Here is a 17,750-nt window from a genome sequence, read left to right on the forward strand (position 1 = left end):
GCAAAGCTTTGGCTTTCGGTTCCGCCTTCAACAAACGCCGGCGAGGGACCGAACGACCCCACAAATGCCCCGAATGCGGGAAATGTTTTCGGCTCAGCTCCACCCTCATCACCCACCAACGCCGGCACGCCGGCGACAAACCCTACAAGTGCCCCGATTGCGGCAAAACCTTCAGCGTCGGTTCGGCCTTCATCCAACATCAACGGGTTCATGCCGGCACCGGTGCCGGCGCGGCGCCTTGCCAATGCGGCGTCTGCGGGAAGAGTTTCCCGGCCAGCGCCAGTTTGGTGAAGCACCAAAAACTACACCTGGAGGAAAAACCCTACAAATGCGGGGATTGCGGGAAGGGTTTCAACTGGAATTCGCACCTGGAGCGGCACCGCCGGATCCACACCGGCGAAAAGCCCTACACCTGCCCCGAATGCGGTAAAAGCTTCAGTTGGAGCTCCCACCTCGACCGGCATCGCCGTACCCACGCCGTGGCCGGCGAACCCGCTTGCCGTTGCGCCGATTGCGGCCGCTGCCCCCCTCCTCGCGGCACCGAGGGCTCCAAAACCCCCGAGAAACCTTTGCAGTGCAACGAATGCGGCAAAGGCTTCACCAAGAGCGCGGCGTTGGCCAAGCACCGGCGCGCTCACGCCGGCGAGAAGCCCTACAAGTGCGGGGAGTGCGGCAAAAGTTTCGGCTTGAACGCCGCCTTGTCGCAGCATCAACGCAGCCACGCCGCCGGCAAACCCTACCAATGCGGTGATTGCGGTAAGAGTTTTGCCTGGAGTTCCCATCTTGACCGGCATCGGCGGATCCATATGGGTGAGAAACCCTACCGCTGCGGGGATTGCGGGAAGAGCTTCTCCCAGAGTTCCCACTTGGAGAGGCACCAACGCGTCCACGCCGGCGCCGAGCAACCCTGCCAATGCACCGATTGCGGTAAGAGCTTCTTGGCCTCCAACAAACGCCGGCGGTTGTTGACCGGCGCCGGTGAACGACCCTGTAAGTGCACCGATTGCGGGAAGAGCTTTCTTTGGGGTGCCCGTGCCCGACCGGCACCGGAGCGGACCCATAAGTGCAGCGAGTGTGGGAAGAACTTCACTTACCGGGCGGAGAACGTCAAACACCAGGGGACGCAGACTGGGGAGAAACCCTATACCTGCCCCGAATGCGGGAAGAGCTTCGGGCAAAATTCGGCGTTGGTGAAGCATCGCCGCATGCACACGGGAGAAAAACCCTACAAGTGCGGGGAGTGCGGGAAGAGCTTCAGCGTCCGCTCCAACCTCATCAAACATCAACGGACCCACCTCGGCGAGAAGCCCTACAAGTGTCCCGATTGCGGGAAGGGTTTCATCCAGAAGTCGGACCTCACCAAACACCGCCGGATGCACACCGGGGAGAAACCCTACAAGTGCAACGTCTGCGGCAAATGCTTCAGCGTCTCTTCCAACCTCATCAAGCACCAACGCATCCACTTGGGCGAGAAACCCTACCAGTGCTCCGAGTGCGGCAAGAGCTTCATCCAACGCTCCGAGCTCACCATCCACCAACGCGTCCACACCGGCGAGAAACCCTACAAGTGCCCCGAGTGCGGCAAATGCTTCAGCCGCAGTTCCCACCTCAACCGCCACCAACGCACCCACGCCGGGGACAAGCCCAAAGCCGCCGCCGCCGCCGCCGCCGCCGGGAACCCTCTGCCACCCTCCGGCGCCTTCTCCGGCGCCGCCTTCTCCCCGCCGTTGGGGGGCTCGGCGGCCCCCATGCCCTCGCTGCCCTCCTTCCCCGCCTCCCCCTCGCCGTTGCCCATCCCGTCCCTCTCCAGCCCCCCCCTGGACCTGCCGTGGGCCCTCTCCTTCCCCGCCCGCGCCTTCCCCCACCCCTCCTTCCCCTCGCCCCCCGCCTCGGGGGCCCAGACCTCCTCCCTCATCAACTGAGCGGTGGCCGGCCCCGGCGGCGGCTCCAGCCTCCTCCCGACCTCCCCAGCCGCTCGCCCAACAGCCAACTGGGGCTGACCACAAAGCCCCATCGTTGGGGGGGCTTCTTCCTGCCCAGAGCCGGTCAGCCTGGGTGGCTAATTAATGACATCTCTAATTAGAGGATGGGAAAGTTCTCTTCATTCCGTGGCTCCGTCCTCCTCCCGACCTCCCCAGACGCTCGCCCAGCACCCAACTGGGGTTGGCCTCAAAGACCCATCACTGGAGGGGTTGGTCCTGCCCAGAGCTGGTCAGCCTCGGTGGCTAATTAACGTTCTAATTAGAGGATGGGAAAGTCCTCTTCATTCCGTGGCTCCATCCTCCTCCCGACCTCCCCAGCCGCTCGCCCAACACCCAACTGGGGTTGGCCTCAAAGCCCCGTAATTGGGGAGGTTGTTCCTGCCCAGAGCCGGTCAGCCTCGGTGGCTAATTAATGATCGCGCTAATTAGGGGATGAGGGACCCTGGCTGCAGCCCCAGCTCCATCCTCCTCCCGACCTCCCCAGACGCTCGCCCAACACCCAAACTGGGGTGACCTCAAAGACCCATGACTGAGGGGGGTTGTTCTTGCCTGGAGCCAGTCAGCCTCGGTGACTAATTAATGATGTCTCTAATTAGAAGATGGGAAAGTCCTCTTCTTTCTGTGGCTCCATCCTCCTCCCAACCTCCCCAGCCGCTCGCCCAACACCCAAACTGGGGTGACCTCAAAGCCCCGGTACTGGAGGGGACTTGTTCCCACCCAGAACTCATCAACCGTCATGGCTAATTAACGCTCCCGCTGCCGGCACGAGGTGCTCACCCCCCGGAGTCCCCCCGGCATCCCAGCCCCACCCCCGCCTCCCCCCCCCCAGGACCCCAATCTCCACCCCAGTCCCCCCACTCCCCACCCCTTATCCCAACATCTCCCGTTGGTGCCCACCAGAGCATCTCCTCACCTCTTCTCCCCATCGGATGAAGATCCACATCATCACCCCCCTCCAAGTACCACCTTCTGTTCCCACCACGGAGCATTTTGGGAGAAAAAAAGGCAAAAACGGGGGTTTTCCCACGCCGCCACGTCACCTTCTACCCATCCGGGACTCGGGGAGAGGGGAATATTTCCACGTCCTCATCTCCTGCGGCGTCTCCCAGAGCTCATCCCGCATCATTCCTCAAAAATGGAGCCAGTCAGGGGTTTGGTTGGTTTGGGGTTGTTATTTTTTTTCTTTGATTTGGAATTATTTTTTTCCTTTCGGAAAGAAAATACTTTCGGGCGAAACCACGCGATGTTGCGACGTCATTTTTCGGGCACTTCATGGAATATTCGGGGTTTGGTTTGGGGTTTTTGGTTGGTTGGTTTGGTTTTTTATCCTTTTCCATGTGGACTTTTTGCAAAAAGTGCATTTGTGGCGAGTTTTGTTTTGGTTTTTTTGTTGTTTTTATTATTTTTTTTTTTTTTAATTGTTACTGATTTTCCTGAATTTTTATGTTTGTTTTCGCTCCGTCCCTCGGAACGGGATTTGGCACATTTCGGTACTATATCGGGAAAAGGCGGTGGCGGTGCTTTTCTTTTTCCTGCCTGAAAATCCCGATTTCTCCCATTTCTTCCCGTTACCGGAGGGAAATTGAGGGTTTCTCAGCGGGGTGAGGGGGAAATAAATGAAGACAATTTTTAAAAATTTAAAAAAAAAAAAAACCAACAAACACTAAAAGGAACAGAAAGGATTACATTCAAAATATAAACGCATCGAAAGAAATAGAGAAGAAAAAGAATTAAGGCTGAGAATGACTATTTTCCCCCCCCCCCCGAAGAGAAGAAAAAGCCGAAATAAGCTTTTTCAGCTCGCTTACTTTTGGAAAAATAGGGAATTGCTGAAATCACTGGAAACGGGAAGTTTTCGACTGAAAACCAAACCCCCCTCCCACCCTAATTCAAGAGGTGCGGAGGTGCTATGGGAAGGGCTCGTGGTTATTGGGAAAACAAAATGAATATGTTAAAATATCGGCAAGAGGAACAGGCGGTAACGTAGGTGCGGAAAAAAAAAACAAGAGGAAAAATATCAAAATATGGAAAAAAGAAAAAATATGGGAAGTGAAAACGAAGAGGAGGGAAAGAAAGTGAAGGACGTATGGAATGGGGAAAAAGAAATAATAATCGGCGATAAAAATAGCGAAAGGGATAAAAACGACTAAGGAAGAAGCAGCGCCGCGGGAAGCGGGAGCCGAACCGGCGTCGGATGTGGCAGCGCCCGGAATTGCCACCGGAAAAAAAAAATGTTGGATGTGGCAAAAAAAACAAAAAAAAAACCAAAAAAAAACCAACACCAAAAAACCAACAAACGAAACAAAAGAAGAAAAAAAAAAAAAAAAAAAAGGAAAAAAAAAAAAAAAAAACGAAAATAGCCGGAACGGGAATGGGCCGCGGCGGTTTGATGGAGGGCGGCGCACCGGGATGTGGGATGCGGCACCGGGATGCGGAGCTGCACCATCCCCTTGCCTGGTTAAACAGCTCCCGGAGGGTTGTCCCCATCTCCGTGTGACGTGTTTTGGGGACCCACCTGACTCCCCGGCCGAGCCCGCTGCGAAACTGGGGTGGCACTGGTGCCACGGCTATGATGTCACCGGTGCCACAGCCGTGATGTCACTGGAGGTAGAAGCAGGATGTCACCCACGGTAGAACCAGGACGTCGCTGCTGGCGCAACTGGGATGTCACCCATGACACAACTATGATGTCACCAATGGTAGAACCAGGACGTCGCTGCTGGCGCAACTGGGATGTCACCGACGGCACAAACATGATGTCACCGCTGACACAGCCATGACGTCACCAATGGCATAACCATGCCACCGATGGATCAATTGGGATGTCACCAATGGTACAACCGTGACGTCACCGCTGGCACAACCATGATGTCACCAATGGCTCAACTGGGATATCACCAATGGCTCAACTGGGATGTCACCGCTGGCACAACCATGACGTCATCGCTGGCACAACCATGACGTCACTGACGGCACAACGGGGATGTCACCAATGGCACAACCATGATGCCACCAATGACACAACTGAGGTGTCACCTCTGGCGCAACCGGGATGTCACCGATGGCACAACCACGATGTCACCGCTGACACAATTGTGATGTCACCAAGGATGTTAATTCTGTCTTTGCGTCGGAGGGGGGACACGGGACCACCCTCCGGACACCCCCACCGGTTTCGTCCCCCCCCAACCTCCCCCCAGGAGCTGCCTTCAGGCGCCACCAGCCCCACGCGGGGGGAAGAAACTTCTTTGAAGGAACCCCAAAATCTCATGTTTTCGCCTCGATTTTGGCCGGCGGTCCACGGGGAGCTGCTGTTGGGGGCGGCTTTTGACGCCCACCTCTGAGATGCACTCATTATATGCGTTAACGAGCGTGCTAATTACCCGCTGCTGTGTAGACCCCGCCCTGCCTTGGGGCTCGCCGGCCATTTCGGGCCAAATTAACCCCCCCAAAAACATAATCAAAGGCACGGTGTGACGATGCGCTTTGGTGGCTCCGTCACCTCGACTGGGGGGGAGGTCACCAAGGGGAGGGGGGAGGACACGAGGAAAAAAAAAAAAACCCCCCGACCCCATCACCCCGCGGAGCCCAGGACCGTGCGAACGGGAAAGGGGGAAGGGGGAGGAAGAGGAAGGAGAGGGACGAAGTCAAGAACCTCAAATAATTGACTAATTTTTAGGAAGACGCAGCGACCGCGCCCGTGGGGTCCCCAACGGAGCCAACGAGGGACAATGGCCACCCCGAGAAGAGCGCGGAGGGCTTTAGCGAGGATATTTTTTGGGGGGGGAGGGGGTGGTGGAAGGGGGGCGGGGGGGGGAAAGGGGAGGGAAGGGGAAACCACCCCCACCGAACTGCGTTTTAAGTGAAATTTAGATATTTTCTGGTGTTGTCCGTGCTTCCGAAACCGGCGTGGACGTGTCGTTGTGCTGTTTTGTCAACGGTCCCCTCCGTGTCGGCTTTTTTTTGGGGTACGGACGGACGGGAGGACACCACCTCACCTCGTCACCACGGCTCGCGTCTTTTCTTTTCTTTTTTTTATTATTATTATTATTATATTTTTGGGGGGGGGGCGGGGTGGGGGGAGGGGGAAATTCGCTTTCTTTCCATGAGTAGTAATAAATTAGAGCGTAGCGACCCCCCCCGGTGCGGTGCCGCAGTCCTTTCCCTCGGCGCGAGCCGCAAAAGTTGCCGTTCCTCTTCCGTTTGCTTCGGAGGGCTTCAAACCACCTCAAGATCGAGTTTTCCGAGGAATTTTTTGGGGGGGGGAGGGGAGGGGAGGGGAGGGGGAGGGTTCCCCCCTTTTTTTGCCCCTTCGGTTGGGTTACCTCAAATGGAAGCCCAATTACAACTCATCCCGCGGTTTTTTTTTCCCCACCGGAGAATTCCCATGAATTCGCTGAAAAGGTATCAGGAGGAAGAGAAGCGTTGAACCTTCACCAGCTGAACCCTTCGGTCAGGATCACTTGGACCACCAAAAGCGTGGTGGCACCAAAAACCCGCCTTTTGAACCCCAAAAAGCTACTCCACTCGGACCGCGGGGGAGGGTTGGGTCCCAGAATGTCCCCGGGGCCTCTCCAAACATCTGCTGGTGAACCCCAAGGAGAAGATATGAAATTAACCCCCCCTCCCTGAGGCTCCGTAGGGCACCACCGGCCACGGCCACGGCCCACCCACCCGAGCGAGCGGCAAACTGGGATGGCGGCCCGTGGGGCACATCAGCAGAGTCCGCGGCCACACGTGGATTCTCCTCCAAGAAGTCCTGTAGAAGGACCGAAAAACCCCAGGGTTGGGCTTAAATTGAATCCCGGGACCACAGGCAGAGGGTGGGGGGTGGGCCCCAAGTGGGGATGGTTGGGGTCATTAATGACCATTAGTGGCCTCAGCCTCCTAAATGGTTTTTAGGAGAGCTGTGCGGTACATCTCGAAGGGGTTCAGGACATCTCCTGAGGGCTTAATTGCATCTCAAAGGGGTTCAGGAGATGTCCTGAGGGCTTAATCACATCTCGATGGGGTTCAGGACATCTCGTGAGGGCTTAATCACATCTCAAAGGGGTTCAGGACGTCTCCTGAGGGCTTAATCGCATCTTGACGGGTTCAGGAGATGTCCTGAGGGCTTAATCGCATCTCGAAGGGGTTCAGGACGTCTCCTGAGGGCTTAATCGCATCTTGAAGGGGTTCAGGAGATGTCCTGAGGGCTTAATCACATCTGGAAGGGGTTCAGGGTGCCTCCAAAGGAGTTCAGCACATCTCAAAGGGGTTCAGGATGTCCTCAAAGGGGTTCAGGATGTCCCCAAAGGGGTTCAGAACATCTCAAAAGCGTTCAGGACACCTCCAAAGGGGTTCAACCCATCTCCGAGGGGTTCAAGACACTTCCAAAGGGGTTCAACCCATCTCCAAAGGGTTCAGGACACCTCCAAAGGGGTTCCACACATCTCTGAGGTGTTCAGGACACCTCCAAAGGGGTTCAACCCATCTCCAAAGGGTTCAGGACACCTCCAAAGGGGTTCAGCCCATCTCTGAGGGGTTCAAGACACCTCCAAAGGAGTTCAGCCCATCTCCAAAGGGTTCAGGACACCTCCAAAGGGGTTCACCACATCTCCGAGGGGTTCAGGACACCTCCAAAGGGGTTCAGCCCATCTCTGAGGGGTTCAAGACACCTCCAAAGGGGTTCACCACATCTCCGAGGGGTTCAGGACACCTCCAGAGGAGTTCAGCCCATATCTGAGGGGTTCAGAACACCTCCAAAGGGGTTCAGCCCATCTCCAAGGGGTTCAGGACACCTCCAAAGGGGTTCAGCCCATCTCTGAGGGGTTCAAGACACCTCCAAAGGGGTTCACCACATCTCCGAGGGGTTCAGGACACCTCCAAATGGGTTCAGGACACCTCCAAAGGAGTTCAACCCATCTCTGAGGGGTTCAGGACACCTCCAAAGGGGTTCAGCCCATCTCTGAGGGGTTCAAGACACTTCCAAAGGGGTTCAACCCATCTCCAAAGGGTTCAGGACACCTCCAAAGGGGTTCACCACATCTCTGAGGGGTTCAAGACACTTCCAAAGGGGTTCAACCCATCTCCAAAGGGTTCAGGACACCTCCAAATGGGTTGAGGACACCTCCAAAGGGGTTCAGCCCACCTCTGAGGGGCACCCTCAGCCACCATCCCCACCCCGGAGACAAGAAGCCACTGCCAACCCCGTTCCCGCCCCACAAGCTCCACCATGGGGCAGAGCCCTCCCGGGCACAACCCCATTTGGGGGTCCAACCCAGGGACTTCCCACCCCCCCCACCCCCACCTCCAAGATCTCTCCTGGACTTGACTCTGCTGCAGCAGAACGTTCTGAGGGACCATCTGTGGGGCAGAAGTGGGGGGGGGGGAGGGGATGGTGGAGGGTTCCAGGAGGAGAATGGGGTGGGGGTCTTTATTTTTAGATGGATATTAAATTTCCGTTGTCTTAATTAAATTGCTGCCGGGGTTGGGGGAGGGGGGGGGGGGAGGGGGTCTGCGTTGAATAAGTGTATGTTCCTACTTTTATTTTGGGGGAGGTTTTAATGAATTAAAAAATAGGGAAAAAGAAGAGGTAGGGATTTATTTTAATGCTGGAAATAGAGTTGCGGGGGGGTGGTTGTGAAAACGGAAGAAAGCGGAATAAATCGGAAGTCTTCATCGGGGAAAAAATAATAATAATAAAAAAAAAAACCATGAAAAAAAGGGGATGAAGAGGGGTGGGGGAGGGGGAGGGGCACCATCAAACCGCAAGAATGAAGAGCGCGAAAAGAGGTCCTCGGTGAGCAAAAAGAGGTGATTCTTTGAATATATATATATAAAAAAAACACACTAAAAAACAAAACGTAAAATAATAATAATAATAATAATAATAATAATAATAATAATAATAATAATAATAAACCATTATTTTTCGCTAAAACAAGCAAAAAAAATCGGCTGGGTGTCAGGAAACGGCCGCAGAGACCGGTAAAAGGCTAAAAGCGGCCGCGTCCTGGCGGAGGAGCGCCGGAGCGGGAGACGCGATGGCGTTTCCGGCACGCCGCCGCTTTGCCCGCCCGCCGTCCAACCGAACCCAAAGGTCCCCCACGGGCTTCGCTCCCTGAAGGGTAAATCTAAGCGCGGGCGCCGACGGATGCCCAAAATAGCCGGCGCGGTAAAACCGTGTCGAGGTTGGGGGGGTGGGGTGGGGTGAAAAAGTCTTGCCCGGGGGGCAGCTGCAGCCATTGCTCCTGTCTTGGGTTTCTCCACGTGAACGTGTCGGTCCCTTCGTTCCTTACGGCTCTAGAAAGTCAAAGAGAAGCTGTAGAATCTCCAAACGACCCAACGTCCGGTTTTTGGTGGAACTTCAGGTTGGCTTGGTGGATCTTCAGGTTGTTTTGGTGGATCTTCAAGGGTTTTTTGGTGGATCTTCAGGTTTTGTGGATCTTCGGGGGTTTGTTTTGGTGGATCTTCAGGTTGTTTTGGTGGATCTTCAGGTTGTTTTGGTGGATCTTCAAGGTTTTTTGGTGGATCTTCAGGTTTTGTGGATCTTCAGGGTTTTTTTTGGCTGATCTTCAGGTTGTTTTGGCGGATCTTCAAGGTTTTTTGGTGGATCTTCAGGTTTTGTGGATCTTCAGGTTGTTTTGGTGGATCTTCAAGGTTTTTTGGTGGATCTTCAGGTTTTGTGGATCTTCAGGTTTTTTGGTGGGTCTTCAGGTTGTTTTGGTGGATCTTCAAGGTTTTTTGGTGGATCTTCAGGTTTTGTGGATCTTCAGGGTTTGTTTTGGTGGATCTTCAAGGTTTTTTGGTGGATCTTCAGGTTGTTTTGGTGGATCTTCAAGGTTTTTTGGTGGATCTTCAGGTTTTGTGGATCTTCAGGGTTTGTTTTGGTGGGTCTTCAGGTTGTTTTGGCGGATCTTCAAGGTTTTTTGGTGGATCTTCAGGTTTTGTGGATCTTCAGGTTGTTTTGGTGGATCTTCAAGGTTTTTTGGTGGATCTTCAGGTTTTGTGGATCTTCAGGGTTTGTTTTGGTGGATCTTCAAGGTTTTTTGGTGGATCTTCAGTTTTTTTGGTGGGTCTTCAGGTTGTTTTGGTGGATCTTCAAGGTTTTTTTTTGATGGAAACACCATAAGGAATAAATCAGACTTGCCCCATGCATCTTGGGGTTGAGCACCAGCCCCAAAACCCCCATTGAGCTCCTTCTTCCTCCTGGATTTTGGGGTCATCTGCCTGATGGCCACCACCGTCAAGCCGGGAAAGATGTCATCTGCTTCCCCCCATCCTTGGCGGGAAAACTGGAGCTCCTCATCCCACCCCAAAACAGGATCATGTATGGACCCGTTGGTGACGGACGAGGGAGGAGCTTTCACCGAAGCTCTTCCCGCAGCTCAAGCAGGTGAAGGGCTTCTCCCCCGTGTGGGTCCTCTGGTCCCGGTGGAGATGCGAGAGGCGTCCAAAACCTTTCCCACACTTGGAGCATCTGGAGGGCTTCTCCCCGGTGTGGATATGTTGGTGGGTGATGAGGTTGGAGCTATCGTTGAAGTTCTTCCCGCATTCGGGGCAAGCGTAGGGCTTCTCACCCTTGTGGGTCCTCTGATGGGAGAGGAGGTGGGAACGGAGGCTGAAGGTCTTCCCGCTCTCGGCACAACCGTAGGGTCTCTCTCCGGTGTGGATTTGGCGATGTTTGGTCAGATCTAAGTTCTGGCTGAAGATCTTGCCGCGGTCAGAGCAGGTGTAGGGCTTGTCCCCGCTGTGGGTCTTCCAGTGGATGAGGAGGACGGACCTATAGCTGAAGCTCTTCCCACACTCAGGACACCCATAGGGTGTCTCCCCAGTGTGGACCCACTGGTGGATGAGAAGGTTGGACCTCTGGTTGAAGTTCTTCCCGCAGTTGGGACACTTGTAGGGTCGCTCGTGGGTGTGGGTACGTTGGTGGGTGATGAGGTGGGACCTGTGCCCAAATTTGGGACATTTGGGACACTTGTAAGACTTCTCCCCGGTGTGGCCACACCGGTGGGTGGTCAGGGACGATCCATAGGGAAATCATCTCCCATTCTCCTCCTCCTCAGCACCTCCTGCCGTGGGACCTCCTGGCTGCGTGCCCTCCCCCGTCCCACCACCCCTCGTCCCCTTTCCCACCCGTTTCCCAACCCCACGTTGCCCCATCTCAGGTCTCGTCCAACACGTCTTCACCCTCTCATCACTTCCATCCTCCTCACCATCCGTGGTCCCACCACCCGCAAGGAGAGACGGGTTGCTGTGGGTCCCAAAACGTCCCACTAAGGTCCCGAAAAGTCCCATTAAGGTCCCGAAAAGTCCCATTAAGGTCCCGAAACGTCTCACTTAAGGCCCCAAAACATCCCACTAAGGTCCCCCGCACATCCTCAACGGATGAAGGTTTGGAGTCAAGACCTGGAGATGATCCACACCAACCCTCCAGCTCAAAACGAGGTCTTCTCGACCCACGGCCACCTCCTTGAGTATCTCCAAGGATGGTCCAGCAACGGGCAACACCTCTTCCAACCTCCTTCCAGCACAGACCATCTCAAGGTGGCTTCCGTAAGGATCACGGCCATCCAACTCCTGGTAGGAGGGACAAGCGCCTCTCCTCCCCCCAAAATGAGCTTTTTTTAAGATTTGAGCAAAATTTCATGTGCGTTTTGGTTTGTTTTTTTGTTTTGTTTTTTTTTTTTTTCCCATTTGTGCCCAGATTTGGAAGGAAAAAGGGGGAAAAAAATTGATAAAAGGAGCTTCATCACTTCCCACCTTTTTCAGCCATGGGGATTTGGTGGCTTCTTCTTGAAGGGGGGGGAGGGGGACAATTTGGGGACCCCCTGAGCTCCCACCCCACATTTTTGCTCTTTTTTTTTTTTCCTTTTTTCTTCTTTTTTTTTTTTTTTTTTTTTTTTTTAACGCTGGTACGAATGAACCCGCCCCGATTTCCCTTTGGAAATTCGGTATTTCCGTGGAAAAAATGGGGGGGACTTCCCTCTCTCCCCCCCCCACCCCCTTCCCCGGTTCCCCTCCCCCCCCCCCCAAAAAAAAACAAACCCCACCGGTTCCCGGAGCCGGTTGCAGGTCGGGGCGGTGTGAGGAGGACACAGGAAAGGGCCGCCCCAACCCGGAGGAAGCGGAGGGGCGGACGGTCGGAGCCGGTAAGTACCGGGGGCGGCTCCGGGGAGGCTCCGCCCGATCCCCCGGTGAGGACCGGAGCTGATCGGTTCGGTCCCGGGGATGCTCTTCCCCGTCCCGGAGATGCTTCTCCCGGTCCCGGAGATGCTTTTCCTCATCCCGGGGATGCTCTTCCCGGTCCCGGGGTTGGTTCTCCCGGTCCCGGGGATGCTTCTCCCGGTCCCGGAGATGCTCTTCCCGGTCCCGGAGATGCTCTTCCCGGTCCCGGGGATGCTTCTCCCGGTCCCGGGGACGCTCCTCCCGGTCCCGGGAACGCTCTTCCCGGTCCCGGGGACGCTCCTCCCGGTCCCGGAGATGCTCTTCCCGGTCCCGGGGATGCTCTTCCCCGTCCCGGGGATGCTTTTCCTCATCCCGGAGATGCTCTTCCCGGTCCTGGGGACGCTCTTCCCGGTCCTGGGGACGCTCTTCCCGGTCCCGGGAACGCTCTTCCCGGTCCCGGGGATGCTTCTCCCCGTCCCGGAGACGCTCTTCCCCGTCCCGGGGATGCTCCTCCCGGTCCCGGGGATGCTCTTCCCGGTCCCGGAGATGCTCTTCCCGGTCCCGGGGATGCTCTTCCCGGTCCTGGAGATGTTTTTCCTGGTGTCTGGGCCACTCGGTTCGGTCCAGGGATGCTTTTCCCAGTCCCAGGGATGCTCGGCTCGGTTCCAGGGATGCCCTGGCAGGGACTGGGGATGTTTTTCCCGATCCCAGAGATGCTTTTCCTGGTACTGGAGATGTCTTTCCCAGTCCCAGGGCTCCATGGCTCGGTCCAAAGATGCTTTTCCCAGTCCCAGGGATGATTTTCCCAGTCCCGGGGATGATTTTCCTGGTATCAGAGATTGTTTTCCCCTTCCTGGAGATGCTTTTCCCAGTCCCAGGACTGCTCGGCTCGGTCCGGCGATGCTTTTCCGAGTCCCAGAGATGGTTTTTCCCGGTACCGGGGGTGTTTTCCATGGTCTCTGGGCTGCTTTTCCCAGTACCGGGGATGCTCTTCCCAGTCCCAGGGATGTTTTTCCCAGTACCGGAGCTGCTCATCTCGGTCCCAGCTATGCCCCACTGGGTACCGAGGATGCTTTTCCCAGTACCGATGTTTTTCCCGGTCCTGGGAATGCTTTTCCCAGTCTCAGGGTTGCTCATCCCAGTCCTGGGGATGCTCGGCCCAGTCCCAGGGATGTTTTTCCCAGCTCCAAAGAAGCCCCGCTGGGGGTACTGGGTTCGGTCCCGGGCCACTTTGCCCAGTTCCAGGGATGCTTTTCCCAGTCTGGAGATGCCCCAGTGAGTACTGGGAGTGCTCAGCTCCATCCTCGGGATGCTCCACCTGCTCCTTGGGAATATTTTTCCCAGTCTCGGAGCTGCTTTGCCCAGTCCCGGGCCACTTTGCCCAGTGCTAAGGATGCTTTTCCCAGTCCAGAGATGCCCCAGTGGGGACTGGAGATGCTCAGCTTAGTCCTGGAGATGTTCTTCCCCTTTTCCCAGTCCCAGGGATGCTTTTCCCAGTCCCGAAGATGCCCCAGTGGGAACTGGGGATGCTCAGCTCCGTCCTCAGGATGTTTTTCCCCTTTTCCCAGTCCCGAGGACGCTTTTCCCAGCCCCAAAGATGCCCCAGTGGGTACTGGGAGTGCTCAGTTCCATCCTCGGGATGCTCCACCTGCTCCTTGGGAATGTTTTTCCCAGTCCAGGGAATGCTTTGCCTTTTCCCTAAGGCTGTTCCGTTCGGTCCCAGAGCTTTTCCCAGGACACAGAAGGGGAGCTGAGCCTCCCCCCCCCCCCCCCCCCCCCAATACCAACTCTCAACCCCATATAAGGCCCCCCCCAACCTCAGAATTTCCCTCCTCTGGGCTTCAGCATCCCATTTCCCTCCCGGTCCTCTCCCGAATTGCTTTAGGAACCGACGAAATGGCTCCGGAGCACTTCCAGGGGCGGTTTTTCCCCTTTTAACCATCACACCCAACTAACACATAACTTATTTATCCCTCCAAGGTCGGAACGGGGATCCCCCTGCGGCACCTCACATCCTCCCGCCCATCCCTGGATCCCTCCGGGTCAGCGGTTTTTTAGGGAATTGTAAGGACCGAGTGAGGGATTTGCTGGTTTGGGGGGCGGGGGGGGGACTGGAGGAGGACGGAGTTTCACCGGCCATGCAGGAGAACCGCGAGGCATCGGCTTCGCCGGGTGAGTGGGTCCACGTTTTCCCACCCCCCATATCCCGCAAAACCTATTAAATTCCCCCTTCCCACAGTGCCCCACTCGCTGTGATCCCTCCATCCCTCCCCAAATTCCCCCATCCCTCCCCAAATTCCCCCATCCCTCCCCAAATCCCTTTTATCCCTCCCTAAATCGCCCCATCCCTCCCCAAATCCCCCCATCCTTCCATACCTTCATCCCAAATCTCCCATCCCTCTCAGCCCTCGTCCCAAATCCCTCCGTCCCTCCCCAAATTCCCCCCGCCCCTCCCCTCCATCCCCAAATCCCTCCTTAAATACCTCCATCCCTCCCTACCCTCCTCCCAAATCCCTTTCATCCCTCCCCAATCCCTCACCCCCCCTAAATCCCCCTTATCCCCCCCAAATCCCCTCATCCCCCCTCAATCCCCCCATCCCTCCCCTCCATCCGAAATCTCCCTATCCCTCCCCTCCACCCCAAATTTCCCCATCCCCTCCCTCCATCCCAAATCCCACCATTCCTCCCCAAATCCTTTTATCCCTAAATCCCTCCATCCCCCCCCAAATCCCTTCACCCTTCCCCAAATCCCATCCCAAATCCCCCATCCCTTCCCTCCATCCCAAATCCTTTCATCCCTCCCCAAATCCCCCCTATGCCCCCCAAATCCCTCCATCCCTCCTGCCTTCATCCCAACCCCCTCCATCCCTCTCTGCCCTCATCCCAAATCCCTCCAACCCTCTCCTCCATCCCAAAATCCCTCCCTAAATACCTCCATCGCTCCCCAAATCCCCCTCATCCCTCCCTGCCTTCATCCCACATCCCTCCATTCCTCCCCAAATCCCCCCTATCCTCCCCAAATCCCTCCATCCCTCTCTGCCCTCATCCCTCCATCCCAAATCCCTTCACCCTTCCCCAAATCCCATCCCAAATCCCCCATCCCTTCCCTTCATCCCAAATCCTTTCATCCCTCCCCAAATCCCCCTCATCCCCCCCAAATCCCCCCATCCCTCCCTGCCCTCATCCCAAATCTCCCATCCCTCTCTGCCCTCATCCCAATCCCTCCATCCCAAATCTCCCCATCCCTTCCTTCCATCCCAAATCCCCCCATCCCTCCTCAAAGCCCTTTATCCTCAAATCCCTCCATCCCTCCCCAAATCCCCCCATCCCACCTTCCATCCCAAATCTCCCCATCCCTCCCCAAATCCCTTCTTTCCCCCCCCTGCAAATTCACCCTCATCCCAAATTTCCTGGCAGGCGAAGTACCAGCCAGCGCCGGGCTTAGCGTGACCGCATTGAACCATCAGGAAAACCCTCCGGGAACGGATTCGCCTCATCCCCTTCTCCCTGGAAAGGGTTTCGACACCCCGGAGAACTCGATCCGGAGGGATCAAAGGAGATTTTTATGCACGGAATGTGGGAAGAGCTTCCACCACAGCGCCTACCTCCTCCGCCACCAACGCATCCACTCCGGAGAACGTCCTTATCCCTGTCCGAAATGCGGGAAAACTTTCACTTGGAATTCCCACCTGAATTCCCATCAAAAAACCCACACGGGGGAAAAACCCCATCGATGTCCCGAATGCCGGAAATGTTTCAGCCATCGATCCAACCTCCTCCGTCACCAACGTTTGCACGGGATGGAAATTCCCTATGGGAAAAACTTAAAGGTTGATGGTATCCTGCATTCCCGGAGTCGCCCGGATGATATTCCCTATATTTGTTCCGAATGCGGGAAACGTTTCAGCGCTCGCTCCAATCTTTTCCGACATCACCGCATCCATACGGGCGAAAAACCTTATAAATGTCCCGAATGCGGGAAAAGTTTCGGGCAAAGTTCGGATCTCATTCAGCACTGGCGAATCCACACCGGAGAAAAACCCTTTTCCTGCTCTTTTTGCGGGAAATCCTTTAACGAACGATCCCATCTCATCCGTCATCGAGGTCGACACACGGGAGAAAAACCTTATAAATGCGGAGAATGCGGAAAAAGCTTCGGCGCTCGATCCGTTCTGGTTATCCATCAACGACTCCATACGGGAGAACGGCCCTACGAGTGTCCGTCTTGCGGGAAACGGTTCGTTCAAAGTTCGAATCTCAGTCGGCATCAACGGATCCATACGGGAGAGAAACCGTATCCCTGCGGGATTTGCGGGAAGAGGTTCGGAGTTCGTACCGGTTTGCTCAAGCACCGGCGACTCCACGATCCCAACGGGGAAGAGAAGGATCGCGGCCGGAATTCGGTTCACCGGGAAAACCGAGGAGGAGGAGGAGGAGAAGACGGAGGAGGAGGAGAAGACGGAGGAGGAGGAGAAGACGGAGAAGACGGAGGAGGAGGAGGAGGAGGAGAAGACGGAGAAAACGGAGGAGGAGGAGAAGACGGAGAAGACGGAGGAGGAGGAGAAGACGGAGAAGACGGAGGAGGAGGAGAAGACGGAGAAAACGGAGGAGGAGAAGACGGAGAAGACGGAGGAGGAGGAGAAGACGGAGAAGACGGAGGAGGAGGAGAAGACGGAGAAAACGGAGGAGGAGGAGAAGACGGAGAAAACGGAGGAGGAGGAGAAGACGGAGAAGACGGAGGAGGAGGAGAAGACGGAGAAGACGGAGGAGGAGGAGAAGACGGAGGAGGAGGAGAAGACGGAGAAAACGGAGGAGGAAGAGAAGACGGAGGAGGAGGAGAAGACGGAGAAGACGGAGGAGGAGGAGAAGACGGAGGACAAGGAATCGCTCCGTAGAAGCTCTGGAGCATCATCTCCAAAAAAAAAAAACAATGGGAGCCCCCCCAAAAAAGAGAGGGACCCCCCCAAAAATGGAGGGACCCCCCCAAAAATACAGGAAAATAAAAAAGGGTGATTCTTCCCCCCCCCTAAAGAAAAAAGGGGGGGGGGGGGTGGCCCCAAAAATGTCAGAGATGGAAGGAGGAAAATAGATTTGGAACGTCAGGATGGGGGTCAGCTCCATGGGGTCATCTGTGATGTGCCCCCCCCCTGTGTATTTTTGGGGGGGGGGGGGGGTCAGCAGTGGGACCCCCACATCCCTTAGGGATGATAAGCAGCCCACTGTATTTTGGGGTGGGGGGCAGCAATGGGACCCCCCCCATCCCTTGGGGGCGATGTGGACCCCACTGTATTTTGGGGGGGGGGGGAAGCAACAGGACCCCCAAATCCCCTGGGGGTGATGGGCACCCCACTGTATTTTGGGGGGGGGGAGGGCACAGAGTGGGACCCCCCATCCCTTGGGGGCGATGTGGACCCCAATGTAGTTTGGGGGGGGGGAAGCAACAGGACCCCCAAATCCCCTGGGGGCGATGGACACCCCCACCCCACCCTGTTTTTTGGGGTGGGGGGGGCACCCATGAGTCCCCCACATCCCTCGGGGTGCCACCAGCATCCTCCCCACCCAGCCACGAACCCCAAATCTGGAGGGGGGGGTGTCCCCTCTCTCCCGTGCCTCCCC

At 56.0% G+C, this 17,750-nt stretch overlaps 1 protein-coding gene across 1 annotated transcript; it reads left to right on the forward strand.

Annotated features, from left to right (window-relative positions):
• Window positions 1–14,272: 14,272 nt before the first annotated feature.
• On the forward strand, window positions 14,273–16,621 carry LOC309682779 (uncharacterized protein; the record flags this gene model as incomplete). Its single annotated transcript, XM_082496896.1, has 2 exons — window positions 14,273–14,306; window positions 15,552–16,621. Coding segments are annotated over 2 exons (1,104 nt in total), but the record flags the coding sequence as incomplete, so codon positions are not given.
• Window positions 16,622–17,750: the final 1,129 nt, after the last annotated feature.

This window comes from Vanellus vanellus (genome assembly GCF_965231255.1).
Source record: "Vanellus vanellus genome assembly, chromosome: 32".
NCBI classification, from domain to species: domain Eukaryota; kingdom Metazoa; phylum Chordata; class Aves; order Charadriiformes; family Charadriidae; genus Vanellus; species Vanellus vanellus.